General features: G+C 39.8%; 1 protein-coding gene across 2 annotated transcripts in view; it reads right to left on the minus strand.

The window, feature by feature from the left end:
* The window catches only part of scel (sciellin), an 82542-nt gene that overhangs the window by 15557 nt on the left and 51962 nt on the right, over nt 1-15023 (minus strand). For both annotated transcript variants that reach the window (XM_072257301.1, XM_072257300.1), the window contains 9 exons: nt 14505-14552; nt 14122-14181; nt 12763-12846; nt 9677-9742; nt 6593-6670; nt 4592-4678; nt 4003-4086; nt 2094-2171; nt 958-1038 (listed from right to left, as the gene is read on the minus strand). In XM_072257301.1, the coding sequence (XP_072113402.1) occupies nt 958-1038; nt 2094-2171; nt 4003-4086; nt 4592-4678; nt 6593-6670; nt 9677-9742; nt 12763-12846; nt 14122-14181; nt 14505-14552 (666 nt within the window). The remainder of the gene's footprint in view (nt 1-957; nt 1039-2093; nt 2172-4002; nt 4087-4591; nt 4679-6592; nt 6671-9676; nt 9743-12762; nt 12847-14121; nt 14182-14504; nt 14553-15023) is intronic.

The following is a 15023-nucleotide window of genomic DNA, read 5'->3' on the forward strand; positions in this document are numbered from 1 at the left end:
AGAAATTCTACAGATGCTGAAAATCCTGAGCGACACACACAAAATGCTGGAGGAACATCTATGGAAGCATATATGGAAATTAATAAATAGTTGATGTTTCAGAGCAATCCCCTTCTTCATGACATGAAAGGAAGGTAGAAAACACCTGAATAAAAAGTGGGGGGAAGGGAAGGAAGACTAGATGGAAGGTGATAGGTGAAGCCAGGTGGGTGGCAAAGGTAAAGGGCTGGAGAAGAAAAACTTTGATAGGATTTGATGAGGCCACTCTTGGGGTTCAGGAGCAACACCTCATATTCCATCTGGGTAGTCTCCAATAAATTTCACAGATTCACCATCCTCCGGTTAAAGAAACCCCTCCTCATCTCTGTTCTAAAGGGACATTCTGGTATTCTGAGCCCATGCCCTCTGGTCCGAGACACTCCCACTATTGGAAACACCCTTTCCATATACACTCTATCAAGGCTTTTCAATGATAAAATTTCAAATTAGGTCAATCACAAAGCTCTAAATGAACAATATGGTGGCCGCGGTCTATTGTACTAACATTCTAGAATTCTATCCCATCTTCTTGAAAGAAACTTTATTTGTTAAGTGGCAGAGAGTGCAAAGTCAACTTCTACATTGTGCTTTTAGAAAATAATTTTACTGTAAACTCTCAAGCAGGAAGAACATGCTCCCTCACATAGAAATGAAAAATTGTTAACATTTAGAGAATAATTGTTAGCACTTTCAAAAGAGGGATAAAAGACTTGGAACAAGACAAAATGAAAATTTTGGCCATACATGATACTGCAGAAAAGGTAATAATACATATCAACCTTATTTTCATTGAAACCAAATCCTGCAGAAATTTATAAAGCAGAAGTAGTTTACTGTTACTTCAGTATGTTTGCTCAATTCTTGAATTAAAATTTGTTTCAAATATTAGTAATTGATTATATTTAAAAAGCAAAATACCTGGTGGGTTTTGTGTCTGGTTCATAGGTTGCCTTTGTACTTGTTGTGGTGGTTGAAGTAATGGTGTCCCAGTCATTGTTGCTGTTATAAATTGAAAGTAAGATTGAAAAGGTTGTTCTTTCAAATACAACTCTCTATATTATAGTGACAAAGTGTTACTCATTGCCATTCCTGCAATTACTTGTTGCTGTGCACCTGAATTTATGATACTCCCTATGCTTGGATACTGTACATCAAGCCAGTCTGATGGTCTGAACATTTGCCTCTCGTCTTTAGCCTCATTTTAAAGCCAAGGCTAGATCTCAGCTCATTGGTAATCTGTGTCTATCTTCAGTATTGTTTCCAAAAGCTGGCAATATATTTACAGTTCTGCAATTCCAAAAAAGATGTAAGTTGTACTAAATTACTTTGTGGGGAAGTTTTTGGAATCCTTCCTACACAAGATAAGTGCTTTTCAGGCTTCTAATAAATGTCCTTCCTGGAATACATTACAGTCTGTTAAATGAGAGAAGCATTTGCAATTGTAAAGGACACCAGCATCTCAAAGATGATTCTTGGGATACCAGACATGTGAAAGGTTCTTTGAAGTCATTAAAGACAACAACGATACAAAAAGTATTGTTATTTCTGAAAAAAAAGATGGTCTTAGGCTGGCTATACAACATGCATAGTGAAAATCTCTTGCATGAAAAGCAAAACATGATTTTATTCACATGGTTCATGCAGAAGAACAAATGAGAAATGTATACACAATTCAGCAAAAGAAAAGCAGATAAGGTTTGACTTTGAGATGACAGGAGGAAATCAGTCAGGCATCCTACTTTAGACTGCAATTCATTAAATAAAGCAAACTGAGGCTTGGACTAGTATTCCCACTTTCTCTTGGACAAAACTCCATGCCTAATCCTCCTCCGCAGTTGAATCATACCCAACAATGTTCTGCACACTCTGGAATGCAGAGGAAAAGTCAGGAGGTGAAATAAAACCTAAAATACTCAGAGGTTTCATAGAAAGTGGAAAATAATTCTCTAATTATGTATACAACTTTGACAAGCTAATGCTAGTTTTCTTGCAAAAATGAAATTAATTTGGTCAGAATAGACTGTATTTTCAAACATTATCAACCAACACAATACCTTGAAGAGGTTGGGTCAAAAGTTGACTTAGTGCTTGTAGTAGTGCTAGAGTAGGTAGTATCTCTGTCTCCACTGCTCCTGTTAAAAAAAAAGCTTGCTTCAAAATCCGCTCTGCAAAGTGATTTTTGAAAAATGATTTGACTTTCCTTCTTTTCCTCTTAGTCCTAGAACCATAGAGTAATACAGCACAGATACAGACTCTTTGGCCCAATGAGTCTATGCTGTTGATGGTGCCCACCCAGCTAGTCCCAATTTCCCATGTTCAGACCATATCCTTCTAAGTCAGGGGGTCAGGGTCCCCAATCTTGCGGACCGGCCGATCGGGGGGTGGGGGGGGTGGTGGGCGGTAGGATTGCCAACGGACAAGAGTAGCATAAATACGTTGTGTTTACCCAGAGAAAGACTACAATGACCATGAAGTCTTGTGCGGGCACCAGTGCACATGCGCACCGTGACCTGCCGATTATTTTTCCCTCGGCAACTCCTTTTTGGCGATTCTGTTCGGGGGTGGGGGGTGTTGTTAATCACGACCGGAATATAGGCAATAAGTGGCTAATGCACTTAATTTCATTTCTAAAAGGGTTTATCTAACAAATTTAATATTAAACACACAGCGCATATTTTCCTCGCATGAATATAGTGATAAGTCAATTATCAGGGGAGGACAGGGGAGCTTGGAGAAAGTGTTGAACGAACTTCCAGTAGAAGTGGCAGAAGCAGGTTCGACATTATCATTTAAAGAAAAGTTGGATAGGTATATGGACAGGAAAGGAATGGAGGGTTATGGGCTGAGTGCAGGTCAGTGGGACTAGGTGAGAGTAGTGTTCGGCACGGACCAGAAGGGCAGAGATGGCCTGTTCCCGTGCTGTAATTGTTATATGGTTATATAAGTAAGTCAATAGCATCATAACATTTTAAGTAACGTTTGGATATTAAACACACAGCACATATTTTCCCCATATGAACATATATAATCATTGCAACACACCAATATCGCTGAATCAGTAGGAGCCCTGGGCTTGTTTTCCTGCAACAAGACGGTCCTATCGAGGGGTGACGGGAGACAGCGATACTCGAAGGGGGTTCCTTATGTCCAGTCTATTCCTCAATTTAGTTTTCGTTGCATTCATTGCAGAGATATGTTGGAAATGGAAGCAACGTTTCCAGTGCTTTCGTGGCTATCTCAGGATATTCACCCTTGACTTTGATCCAGAATACCAGCAGAGATGTTATGTGAAACATACTTTTCAGCCCGCCGTCATTTGCGAGCTCAAGGAGTTGATCTCCTTCCCGCGCTGACACGCATGACACGCGGGTAATGACCTTGCATGCGTAATGGCTCAACAGTGGGCGTGACCGGGAATGAGGAAAGGTGCAGCTGAATAATATCGCCAAATCATATCGTTTCCTCGCGGCCCGGTACCGGTCCGCGGCCCAGTGGTTGGGAAAAGCTGTTCTAAGTCACACCCTTCCATGCACCTATCCAAGTGCTTCTTAAATGATTGTGAGTACTTGTCTCAAACACTTCTAACAGCTCCATGTACACACCATTTGCCCCCAAAGCTCCTTTTAAATCACATCCTAAACCCATGCCTCCTAGTTTTAGTCTCTGCTTACCTGGGAAAAGGTTCTCAAAGTATTCCTCATTGGAAATATTGTCTGGCCTACAGGATATTACTAAAGAGGAACAGTTGAATGAACTAGGGTTGGAGGAGAAGTAGGGTTTCATCTGAAAATGATGACAATTCCTGTACCCCCACAGATGCTGCATCTCCCTTGTATGGAAGTGTTCCCGAACAAAAATCAGCATAAGTAATAGAGAAATGCCTTAATGTTGTTCTTTTTTAAATGACTAAAATATTTCAGAAGTGCTGATTGCATGACAAAACACAATCACAAAATATGATACCTCGACTTCCTGGAGGATGGTTCAAAGGTTGTTTTTGAGCTTGTAGTGGTAGAAGAGGTGATGGTGTCCCAATCGCCACTACTCCTGTTAGGATGAAATTCATAAATCTTTTAAATGCTGCTCTACAACTTATTTTGAGTTTTTATTGAAGAAATTATTCAGTGCAGACATGTTGTTGCCACTGGGCAAAAATTTGCACAGCATAAGGTTTTTGAGTGTACAGGTCATTACAAATTACTGGGGACATTGCATATGGATATTGCCTGCATTGATACCCATGGAGTTACATATCGGCCAGAATGGGTGAAGGTGGCAGAGATCTGTCCCCAAAGTACATCAGTAAATCAGACGGGTTTTCTTACAGCATAATTTGCGGTCACAGCAACAATCAATGCAAGATTTTTCCATTAAATTCCAGGGCTATTTAATTAATTGGATTTAAATACTTCAGTTGTCATGGTGGTGTTAGAAATTTGGACTGCTGATTCAGTACATTAACCAAAATGCTACTGATCCCTAATTAAAAATGGCACGTGATCGTGCTGACTAGAAACAAGTGGTGAGTAAGTGTAATGCACATCAGAATTACCTCTTCGGTTTATCTGGAATGGTCGGTGGTGTCAGATCAATCAGGCTTGATTTCCCTTCTGGACTAGGTGGAGGTGTACTTGGAGTTCTGAAACAAGAGCACAGGAGAACTAGTAAAAGTCACAATTCCCACTACACCACAGATTTCAAATATTGATGGAGTCATGGTGTCATATAGTATGGAAACTGGCCCTTCAGCCCAAATTATCCATGTTGACCATGATACCCATTCAGGTAAATCCCATTTTCCTGCATTTGGCCCATATTCTTTTGCCCTTTTCCTATCCTTGTACCTCTGTAAATATTTTAAATGCCTTCTCCAACCTTTGGCCTTTCTTGCCCACCTGACTTCACCTATCACCTTCCAGCTAGTCTCTTTCCCTCCTGACACCTTTTTCTTCTGGAGTCTTCCTTCTTCCTTCTCAATCCTGAAGGAGGGTATCGGCCCAAAATGCTGACTGTTTATTGATTTCTGTAGATGCTGCCTGACCTGCTGAGCTCCTCAGGAATTTCATGTGTGTTGCTTCAGATCAAAAATCCCCCTCCCCAACTCTTTGCTTCTTTGTTAATAACCTTAAATCCGGATCTTTGAGAAACTATTTCCATTTATCAAGATACCTCTGAAGTTTGAACTATTTCTTTAAATCTCCCACTCACTTCTTTGTGCCAGGAAAAGCAACCCCAGCATTCCATTTCTCTCCAGATAACAGCAACACCTCGTTCATAAATCCACTCTCCTAAATCATCTCTGGACTCTCTCCAAAACCTTGCCTTTCTAAAATATGACATGCACACATGTCTAATCAATGATTTATAAATATACATTATATCATTGCATCAAATTTTAAAATTAATTGTTATTTATTATTTGTTCTACCCAATAAATTCTGATCAGCTCCTACTCCATAGCTACTATTGAATATATCTTACTCCATACATAAAGAAACCAAACATTTCAATAGATCCATTCTTTAAAGCTGTTTCTCTCTGTGTTTCAAGTATACACCATATGAAGACCTCAATTCAAGGTTTTGTTTTTGGCTTATGTGATCAGTTTATTTGTTTCTGACCATGTTGGTTGGCTAAGGAATGTTGGCCAGAACACAAGTAAAGTTCTTCTAATTTCTTTTTTATTCATTCATAGGATGTGGGTGGTATCACCAAGGCCAATATTTATTGTTTTTTTTAAAGAGTAGCTTGCTTGGCCTTTTCAGATGGTTGGTAAAAGTCAGGAATGATGTGAGTCTGCAGTTACCAAAAAGCCGACCTTTGAGTTCCTCCAGTGTCTTCCACGTTGTGTCCTCATTTTTAATCAATCCCAGGTCACTCGGTTTTTGAATTGAGTGAGTTGCTGCGTCATTTCAGACGGCAGTTCGGGCACATGCAACTACAATGCACTTTACTCACACATACAATGCAGAGGGAGGCAACTGAGTCCATCCGGACTCCAACCAGAGCAAACACATAAGCCCCATTTCCTTTCCCTTATTCTCTGCAGTTTATTCTCTCTTACATGTTTATCTACTTCCCTTTGGCTCTTTTGCTACTTTTCAGTAATGGAGTAATTTACGGAGGCCAGTTAACCTTCCAGCACATTTTGGGATTTGAGAGGGAATGAAGAGTCCACTGGAGGCAACACAGTCATTGGAAGAACACACTAACTTCCTACAGAGCTATGTGTAGACTATGAGTGTAAGCCCCTTCTTGAGGGACATTTTTATAGCAAACAGATAGGTGCATGGTAATCATATTTCAGAAACAATTTAAATTCTCCAAGTACCATGGTGCGATTTGAACTGATATTTGTGCATTATCAGTCTTAGCAAAAGTATTTATCATTCTGTAATACAACCATTGTGCACCAGACATTGCAACCATATTTAGAAGATGCACAAGAGTTTGGTCATCAATTTTACAAATAAGTTTTTAAAATGTATTGTTTTATCAACAGCAGAATGGTCAATGGGACATCCTGGACCATTACCCACATTTTAACCCTTACCTCTCATTTGTTTTTTCTGGAGTATCTGACAGATCTATTAGACTTTTACTTCCATACTTAGGTGTAAAATCTGACGATCTTTAAACAAAAAAAAGACATTGTATTATAGCAACATGGTAAAACTCAGATTATAATCTATTGTAATCACTTGAATTTAATTGTTATCAAAACCTCTTGACTGTTTTGCTGACAGATCTAAAAGACAGCCAATGATTTACTTAAGTAGTGCATCTTTCTTAGTAGCAGTACAAGGGTTAATCTACAGAGAACAACAAGTGCATGCCTCCAGATGCCTGAACTGTTCTATTCCAGAGCAGAGGCTATAGACCATATTACATAGGAGCAGAATTAGGCCATTCGGCCCATCAAGTCTGCTCTGCCATTCGTTCACAGCAGATTTATTTTCCTTCTCAATCCAGTTCTCTTGCCTTCTTCCCGTAACCTTTGATGCCCTTACTAATAAATTACCTATCAACTTCAGCCTTAAATATGTACAATGGTTTGGCCTCCACAATGAATTCCACAGATTCACCACCCTCTGGCTAAAGAAATTCCTCATTTCTATTCTAAATGGACATCTTTCTATTCTGAGCTCATGCTCTTTGGTCCTAGACTCTCCCTCTAATGGAATCATCCTCTCCATCCATATTCTCTCGAGGTCATTCAATGTTTTGTAGGTTTTTATGAGATCCCCTCTCATTCTTCTAAATGTCAGCAAGTACAGGCCCAGAGATATCAAATTTTCCTCATACATTAACCCTTTCATTTGTGGAATAATTCTTTTAAATCTTCTCAGGACCTTCTCCTATACCAGCCTGTCCATTCATGAATATGGGGCTCCTAAACTGTTCACAATACTTCAGCAACACATACAACATGCTGGAGGATGCCAGGACAGTGATATTTCAGAACAGAGGTTATAGACCTTAAGACCCTAAGACATAGGAACAGGATTGGGTCATTCGGATCATTGCATCTTGTCTGTCATTTGATCATGGGTGATTTATTTTCCCTCTCAACATGCAACCTAAGTTTGGCCACATTATGACAGCTACCTCACCCCTCAGTTGATTTCACCTATCACTTGCCATAATCCTACCACTGCCCCCACTTTCTTATTCTAACTTCTGTTTCCTTCATTTCCTGCCCAGATTTGAAGGCACTCGGCCTGAAATTTCGACTGTTCGTTTCTCTCCATAGATGCTGCCTGACTTGTTGAGCTTTTCCAGCATTTTGTGCACTTTGCTCAAGTTTTCCGGCATCTGCAGAACCACTTGTGCTCACAACACTTGAAAGGTGGTCTGACCAATGCCTTATGAAGTCTCAGCATTGTATCCTTGCCTTTATATTATAATCCTCTCAAAAATGAAGACAACAATGCAGTCTTCTGTTCAGATGAACACTATCATGGGACCAGTTCTCACAGATTTTCCTGCTCTTGGGCTTGGAGCTCACGTGCTGAGTGGGTAGTGCGGTGGTGCAGCAGGTAGTGCTGCTGCTACACTGTTCTTCTGACCCATTTTCTATCCTAACCTCCGGTGCTACATGTTTACAGCTTGCATGTTCTCTCTGGGACTATGTGGGATTGCTTCCCAGTTACCTTGGCTTCATAATGCCACATCCTAAAAGCATGACAGTAATAAACTGGCTTTTATACATTATCCCCAGCATGGAGAGTTTGTAAAACAAAACCGGGGAGTTGACAAATATGTAAGTAAGACAGGTCACAGGGAAATAAATGGGAGAATGGGGCCAATGACATGGAGCAACTTGTCTCCTTCTCTGTCTGAGGGAAGTATTAATTGGATGCCAATGCAAAGTGTTCACATATGAAGGACTGATAGTCAGGGAATTTACCACAGTACAGGAATGCTCTTCTATAAGAATTTTAAGGTGAAGAGTTAAACTTGAGAGTAAAAGCTGAACCTCAGGAGTCCCTCTGTGGTCATCAGTGACAAAGGTGCACACAGGTATTTGTTTAATCTGATAATGTGATCCCTCGTCTTAATTCAGTAGAATGGTGGCAGGCTGCAAACTCTCTGGGTCCAACCAAAGGTGGAATTGTTCATGCTTTATGCCGTTTTCATGATCGCAAGACACTGCTGGATACCAAGAACACCCAGGACTGCAGGTCTACACCACATGCGAGTTAATGGATAGCAGAGGAGCTGGACTTATTGCACACCTGCCGTGTTGCAGCCTGCTTCAGCCACCTAGGGAATAAGGTGTCAGAGGCAGAGGGCTATCCAATGGAGGGTGCAGAACGTTTTTGTTATAATCACAAGACCCTGTTGGACATTGGTAACATACAATACTGCAAGTTGATTTACTGGTTCATTGGCTTGACCGATGGTGGGGGAGCGGCTTGGCCTCATTTGTAGTGCAAGCCAGGCCCTCATTCATGCCCCAGGGTCACCTGTTTCAGCTGCTGAGGAAGGAGATACCAGTGTTGGCTGTTTGCCGCTGGATTCCACACCAGGTTGGAGGCTGGCCCTCATGTCAGAGCTCGCTCAGTGGCAGACAAGGAGGATTGCATTCATCTACAGCTGTACTGCATGACATAAGCAACTACTGTAGGCTTGTTCTTACAGAAACATGGCTCTAGAAAAACATCCATGCACCATCAATCTACAGGCCAGGACACGTAGGGACCTGAGCTAGATTATTAATTTTTAAAATATTGTTTGCAACTATATTTTTCTGCTATCATAATTATACGTGCTATATGTGTTGTTTGTGACTGTTGGTCCTGTATTTTGCACATCGGGCCCAGAGGAACACTGTTTCGTTTGGTGGTATTCGTGTACATGGTTGAATGGCAATTAAACTTGAATTTGAGAATGGCTGATAGCTGGCTGACACCTCACATCAGTTTAGCAGCAGTGACCAAGGGTGAATCTTTTCCACACATTGTCATCCAAATGAACAGTCAGAATATGTCGATGGATGTTTGGAAATCTATAAAATAATGTGGAGTAAAGCGGGAGACCCCTAGCATGGGAAAGGCAATATTACTGTTCGGTGTTAATATCATAGTGGCACACCACACAAACAATAGCTATAGTACGTAAAATGCAAACTTACCCCTTATTTGATCTTTCTGTGCTTGGTGCCAGATCAATCAAGGGTGCTGCTTCACTTTTATTTTTTCTGTGAGCAAAAGAGAAATTTGAGCTATAGCAACAATTTGTACACTCAGTGCTAGGCTTTTGCTGGTTCTGTTGAGAGATTAGGCTTTTCTCAGTGCCTGTGAGGAGGCATTAATTGTTTGTTGTGCAGTGGACCAACAGACGCATTGGTTAAAGGCATGTCAATAGTGTCTGAGGTTCAAGGTCACATGTACTGCTAAACTGTCCGAAACAAGTAAAGGTCGGCAGAGTCTGAGAGGTCACGGGTGAAGGGAGAATAACAAATTAGAAGAGGTGTCAAATAATCAATGTGGGTGGGGCAAGGTACAGATCCCATTTAATTTGTGCATAGGCAGGTGGGTTGGGAGCTTATATTAGCAGGAGGTCCAGTTTACAGTGAATGAACCTGTAAAATGTGTCCAAATAATCTTCTTTTGAAAGATTGGCTTAAGTTTCCATAATACGAATGCAGGGATCAACAATCTATACCTGTGTGATGACTGAAGCATTTACCAAAACATTAACTCATTTGGCTTTAGTTCATAACCAAGTACTGTGAGAGGCAGAAATTACTTGCGTAACTGATCAAGTCACTTCTGCTTGGCATTACATTCAAAGGTTCATTTATTATCTAAATTTTTTTCTTCTCCAGATAGCCATGAAACCAAGAAAGAAAGAACAATCAATCAATATAACTTTAGCAATATGTTAAAATTATATTGCTTTGAATAAACAGATGTTGGATGGAAAATTATCCTTATTCACAAAGACTAAATATGTAAGGTTGTAGCATTTTAAACTATGCACTCTGTTTCTGACTGCATAGGAACTCTCTTTCAGCAATGGAGCACAACATGCACTCTACATTGCCTTCAACAAAGGATGAATTTGCATTCCATTAACTATCATAGAAAATGCATCTTACAATAGCTATTTAGCTTGGAATGTGTGAACAATAAAGCATTAATAAAGCCTATATTGGAATTTGTAGCCAATGATATTGGATATAAGTGAAAGGAGGCCATGATTGGACTGCACAGTACTCTGAACATAGAGCACTGAAGAAGGTCTTGGGCTTATTGAGACTGAGGAAGATATTCAAGTACTGGAGGGTGATCTGAACTATAGCAAATGAATCTGACAGGTAGTCTATGGGGAAGACATCTACGCCAGGGCAGAAATGATTGCAACCCATTCTATTCCATTTGCAGAGCATTTCTGTCGTGGATTGGGAGGGGAATTTGTTAGCACGAGGGATGGGTGGTGTAGGATTAGAAAGAAAAATTATAGATCATAAGTACAGTGGGAAAATGTAAGATGAATTTTATTTTAGCCCAAACAACAGCAAGAAAAATTAAAAGGAAGAGAAATACTAACCAACAACAGATGACCCCTAAATGAAGTGCTGATTGCTTCCTTAAGCAGAGCGCTACTAACACATGTAATGAGCTCCTTGGGGAAAGACAGATGCAAAACCTCTTGGTGCATTTACTGACTGATCAGAAAGTGCATCAGAGACACTTGAGCTTGTAATTGAGTGGATGAGCTAAAGCATCTTAAATGGTCTTCCTCATCCAAAATTATTTTGTGATGTTGTGAACATGTTTTGCTAAGCTTATGTCTCAGAAAGAGAGTTAAGACAAACAGTTGTGCACACAAACTGTCACAGAGCAGTTTTTTACTGCAGTGTGCAAAGATTTTCGGCACATATGGGTCCCTAAGACTTTTACACAGTACTGTATTTCTCACTGTGGAGAAGGGAGGGAGCTTCTCAACCTGGCAGGAGCAAAGGGTGTTGGGAATGGTGATGGTGGAGCACTGTGGGGGAGTGGGACAGGTGGCAGAAAAGCAGCACCAGGGCAGGGGGTGGTGTGGGTGCAGACACGCCCAGCTCTGAGACACCAGGCAAGGTCATTTGATTCCAAATAATCAGCTCATTGATCACTACAGAATGTCAGAGCTCTTCCCTCTCCCTTCCCCTTTTCCAAACTATGACATCCCTCTCCCTGCCCCCTTCCCACTCTCAGTCCACAACAGAGACCCATATCAGAATCAGGTTTACCATCACTCATGCATGTCATGAAATTATTGCAGCAGCAGTACAGTGCAGTACATAAAATTACTACAGTACTGTGCAAAAGTCTTAGGTATCTTGGCTATATACATGCGCCTAAGACTTCTGCACAGTACTATATATTCTTTTCACATAGTGAAAATACTATAGCATTTTAGAAAGAAGAATACTATTTCTTCTACATATTTCCTCAACATCATTTCAGGATGTCTCAAAGCACTTTACAATTAGCGTGTCTACTTTTGAATACACATAACACCACTGCTAAGTAGGACTTCCCATGGTCAGTTTGCATAAGGTAGATCCCCGTAAAAAGTACAGTAATAACTAGAGATGTAGAAGTTGTGTTGTTCCTTTCCGCGCCTTGTGGCGCATCGGGCAGCAACTTCGCTGCTTCTTTAGCATTTTTCTCTGTTTTTTACAAGGCCAAGTTGCTAGCTTGACGCTCAGCCCAGCATAGATGGAAAGCATGTAAGGAGCTGCCAGATTCAACCCGGGACCATTCTCTTCGAAGTCCGGTGCGGATGCCACTATGCCACCGATAGGCAGAGTAACGTAAATAGATGGATTAATATTACCCACAACTTCTTCCAGTTATCACTATGGGAACTTTTACACCTAACTGAGAAAACCTCAGGTTTGCATCTCATCCAAAAGAAACACAACACCGATTATCATCTCAAATTCGTGATCTAAATTCTCTGGAACTGAACTTGACCCCACCAGTTTGCAGCATAGAAATGAGGGTGTCAGCATTGAGTTGCCATTGCCTCAATTCAGTTTAATTTTCCTGATTTTTTCACCTCATCCAAGAAAATCACAAGGAATAAAGTACACCTTTCCTTCCTGTCATTAAAACATTTCCACCCTATTTTAATAACCATGAAATAAGAAAATAATACTCTTTATGCACTGTATAACAATTAACTTCTAAAAGGTGGGAATATTGTAGATTTCAGCATCCTTACTTAACAGTGTCTCGCTCCAGAGTGGATGTCTTTGAGGTACTCCCTGGTGTTTCATCTTTCTTGCTATCCCATTTCAGATTTGTCCTATCAAATGGAAATGCTTAAATGTTAATTCTTAATGTGATGTATCCTGTGTAGAATTATACAGTAAAAATCCTGAAAATAAGTTCAGGTCATTATAAATTTAAAGCATCAAGTTAACACCAGCTTCACTGTTTGCTGCAGTTTGTCCCAAAGGGAATGTGTCTTAAAATTTAAATTTTCAAGGTTTCACTTCATTTTAGCTCCATAATTGTGTGGAAGTTTGTGCACTCACTCAAACTTTGTCAAAGGTAGAAGACTTGCCATTCAGCAGTTAATCAGTCAAGCCTGCTGAATCATGGAATTCTCATAAAATGCAAAGACTGAACACAGTGCACAGCTTTTACAGAGGGGAAATCTGCCTTTTGTGCTTACAATCAGTTGAAATTGGTGCATAATGTTCAATGGAAGGGAGTATTACATGTAATTTATACTTCTTAATTTAAGGGTTGTGTTTTCCCAAGGCTTCAAGTGTGTTAATGTCCCTTTTCTTAACTTTTGTATTTGAACTATTATCAATATTACACTTAATTTTTATTGTTTTTTGAAATGTTTATGAATCTCATTGACAGATATTAGCATTCTTTGTCAGCTTTATTCAATGATAGAGTATAATATTCATAATATTGCAAAAGTATTTAAGTAGAAACACAGACATAATATTTCAAAGGCGATGTTTTTATTTTATTTAGAGATACAGCATGGTAACAGGCCCCTCTGGCCCAATGAGCTCGTGCACACCCAGTTACAACCATGTGATCAATTAATCTATGAAACTATACATCTCTGGACTGATGGAGGAAACTGGAGCAGGTGGAGGAAACCCACACAGTCACGGGGAGAACGTACAAACTCTTTACAGACAGTGACGGGAAGTGAACCTGGGTTGCTGGCACTGTAATAGTGTTACACTACTGCGTCACCCTTCATCCACACTGCCCTATGTGCCGTGCAAGAGTTGTGGGTGCCTGGAATGCACTGCCAAGGACAACAGTGGAGGAAAATATGATAGATACATTTATAAGGCTCTTAGATAGGCACATGAATATGAAGGGAATAGAGCGATATGTGTGTCATGTGGGCAGAAGGGATTAGTTAGTTTGCTATTTAAATATTAGTTTAATTAATTCAGCATGATATCATGAGCTGAAGGCCCTGTTCCTGTGTTGTATTGTTCTATGTTCTAATATTTTAAAGCTTAACTTATACTAGTACAAGAAATTTAAGCACAAAGTTTTTGTGAAACAAGATGCAAAATACCCAGAGGCTAATACTTACTTTGAGGATGTCTTTTCTGGTGTTGTCACTTGACCATCAGGAGAGGACCGGCTCTGTGAACTAAAATGACAGAAAAGTGGATACAATGAGTTTCTAGTTTATTCGTTAATTGCCAAGAAATTTTCTTAGAAAAATGTTAATTACAGAAATAATCTTGAGGCGTGTGGAAATCGTTAACAGCATATCATAGTCACTGGTTCAAGGAAATGACGTTTCATGGAATATAAGCCAAATAAAAATTCACATAAATCCGTGGCACTAGAAGTATTGTTGATGAAATTTAGATTTGGGAGATAGAATTCAGTAACAGAATTAAATATGAAAAACTATATTCAACAATGGCTAACTGAAATTTGGTGTATACTCATACAGTTGGGCCTTACCTCTTATTGGTTGGACTTCCAGTTTTTGTTTCAGATGTAACTATTGTCCTGTAGGGAAGGGAGCAATTGCTAAGTTGAAATAATTCAATATAAAGGTCATAGTGGTTCAGCTCAAATTCCGTAAATAACTGTTAAGAAAACCATTTATTAAATGTTATTTCTTCATCCAAAAGAAAAGAGAGACAATGTAAGAGGCTAATCTGAAATAAAACTGAGAAGCATGCCCTCAAATAAAGTGAAATGGAAATCTGAACACTCCTTCCCAAACAGCTGTTGACACAGCTGGATAATTGAGTTAGTGATGTCAATAGATTTTCTTTTCTCAGGTGAGAACATGAACAGATATTGAGCAAAGATAAGATAGCTGCAGATCAGCAATGATCTAATAGAATAACAGAGTACATTTCAAGGAATGAGTGACCCCTTGATCCTCCAAAGAGTGCTTGTAGCATTGCAGAGAAGTATACTATATGATAGACTATTTTAATAAACAACTTAACATGATGGGTATACGATGTA

This window comes from Mobula birostris, chromosome 5, assembly GCF_030028105.1.
Source record: "Mobula birostris isolate sMobBir1 chromosome 5, sMobBir1.hap1, whole genome shotgun sequence".
In the NCBI taxonomy this organism is placed as follows: Eukaryota; Metazoa; Chordata; class Chondrichthyes; order Myliobatiformes; family Myliobatidae; genus Mobula; species Mobula birostris.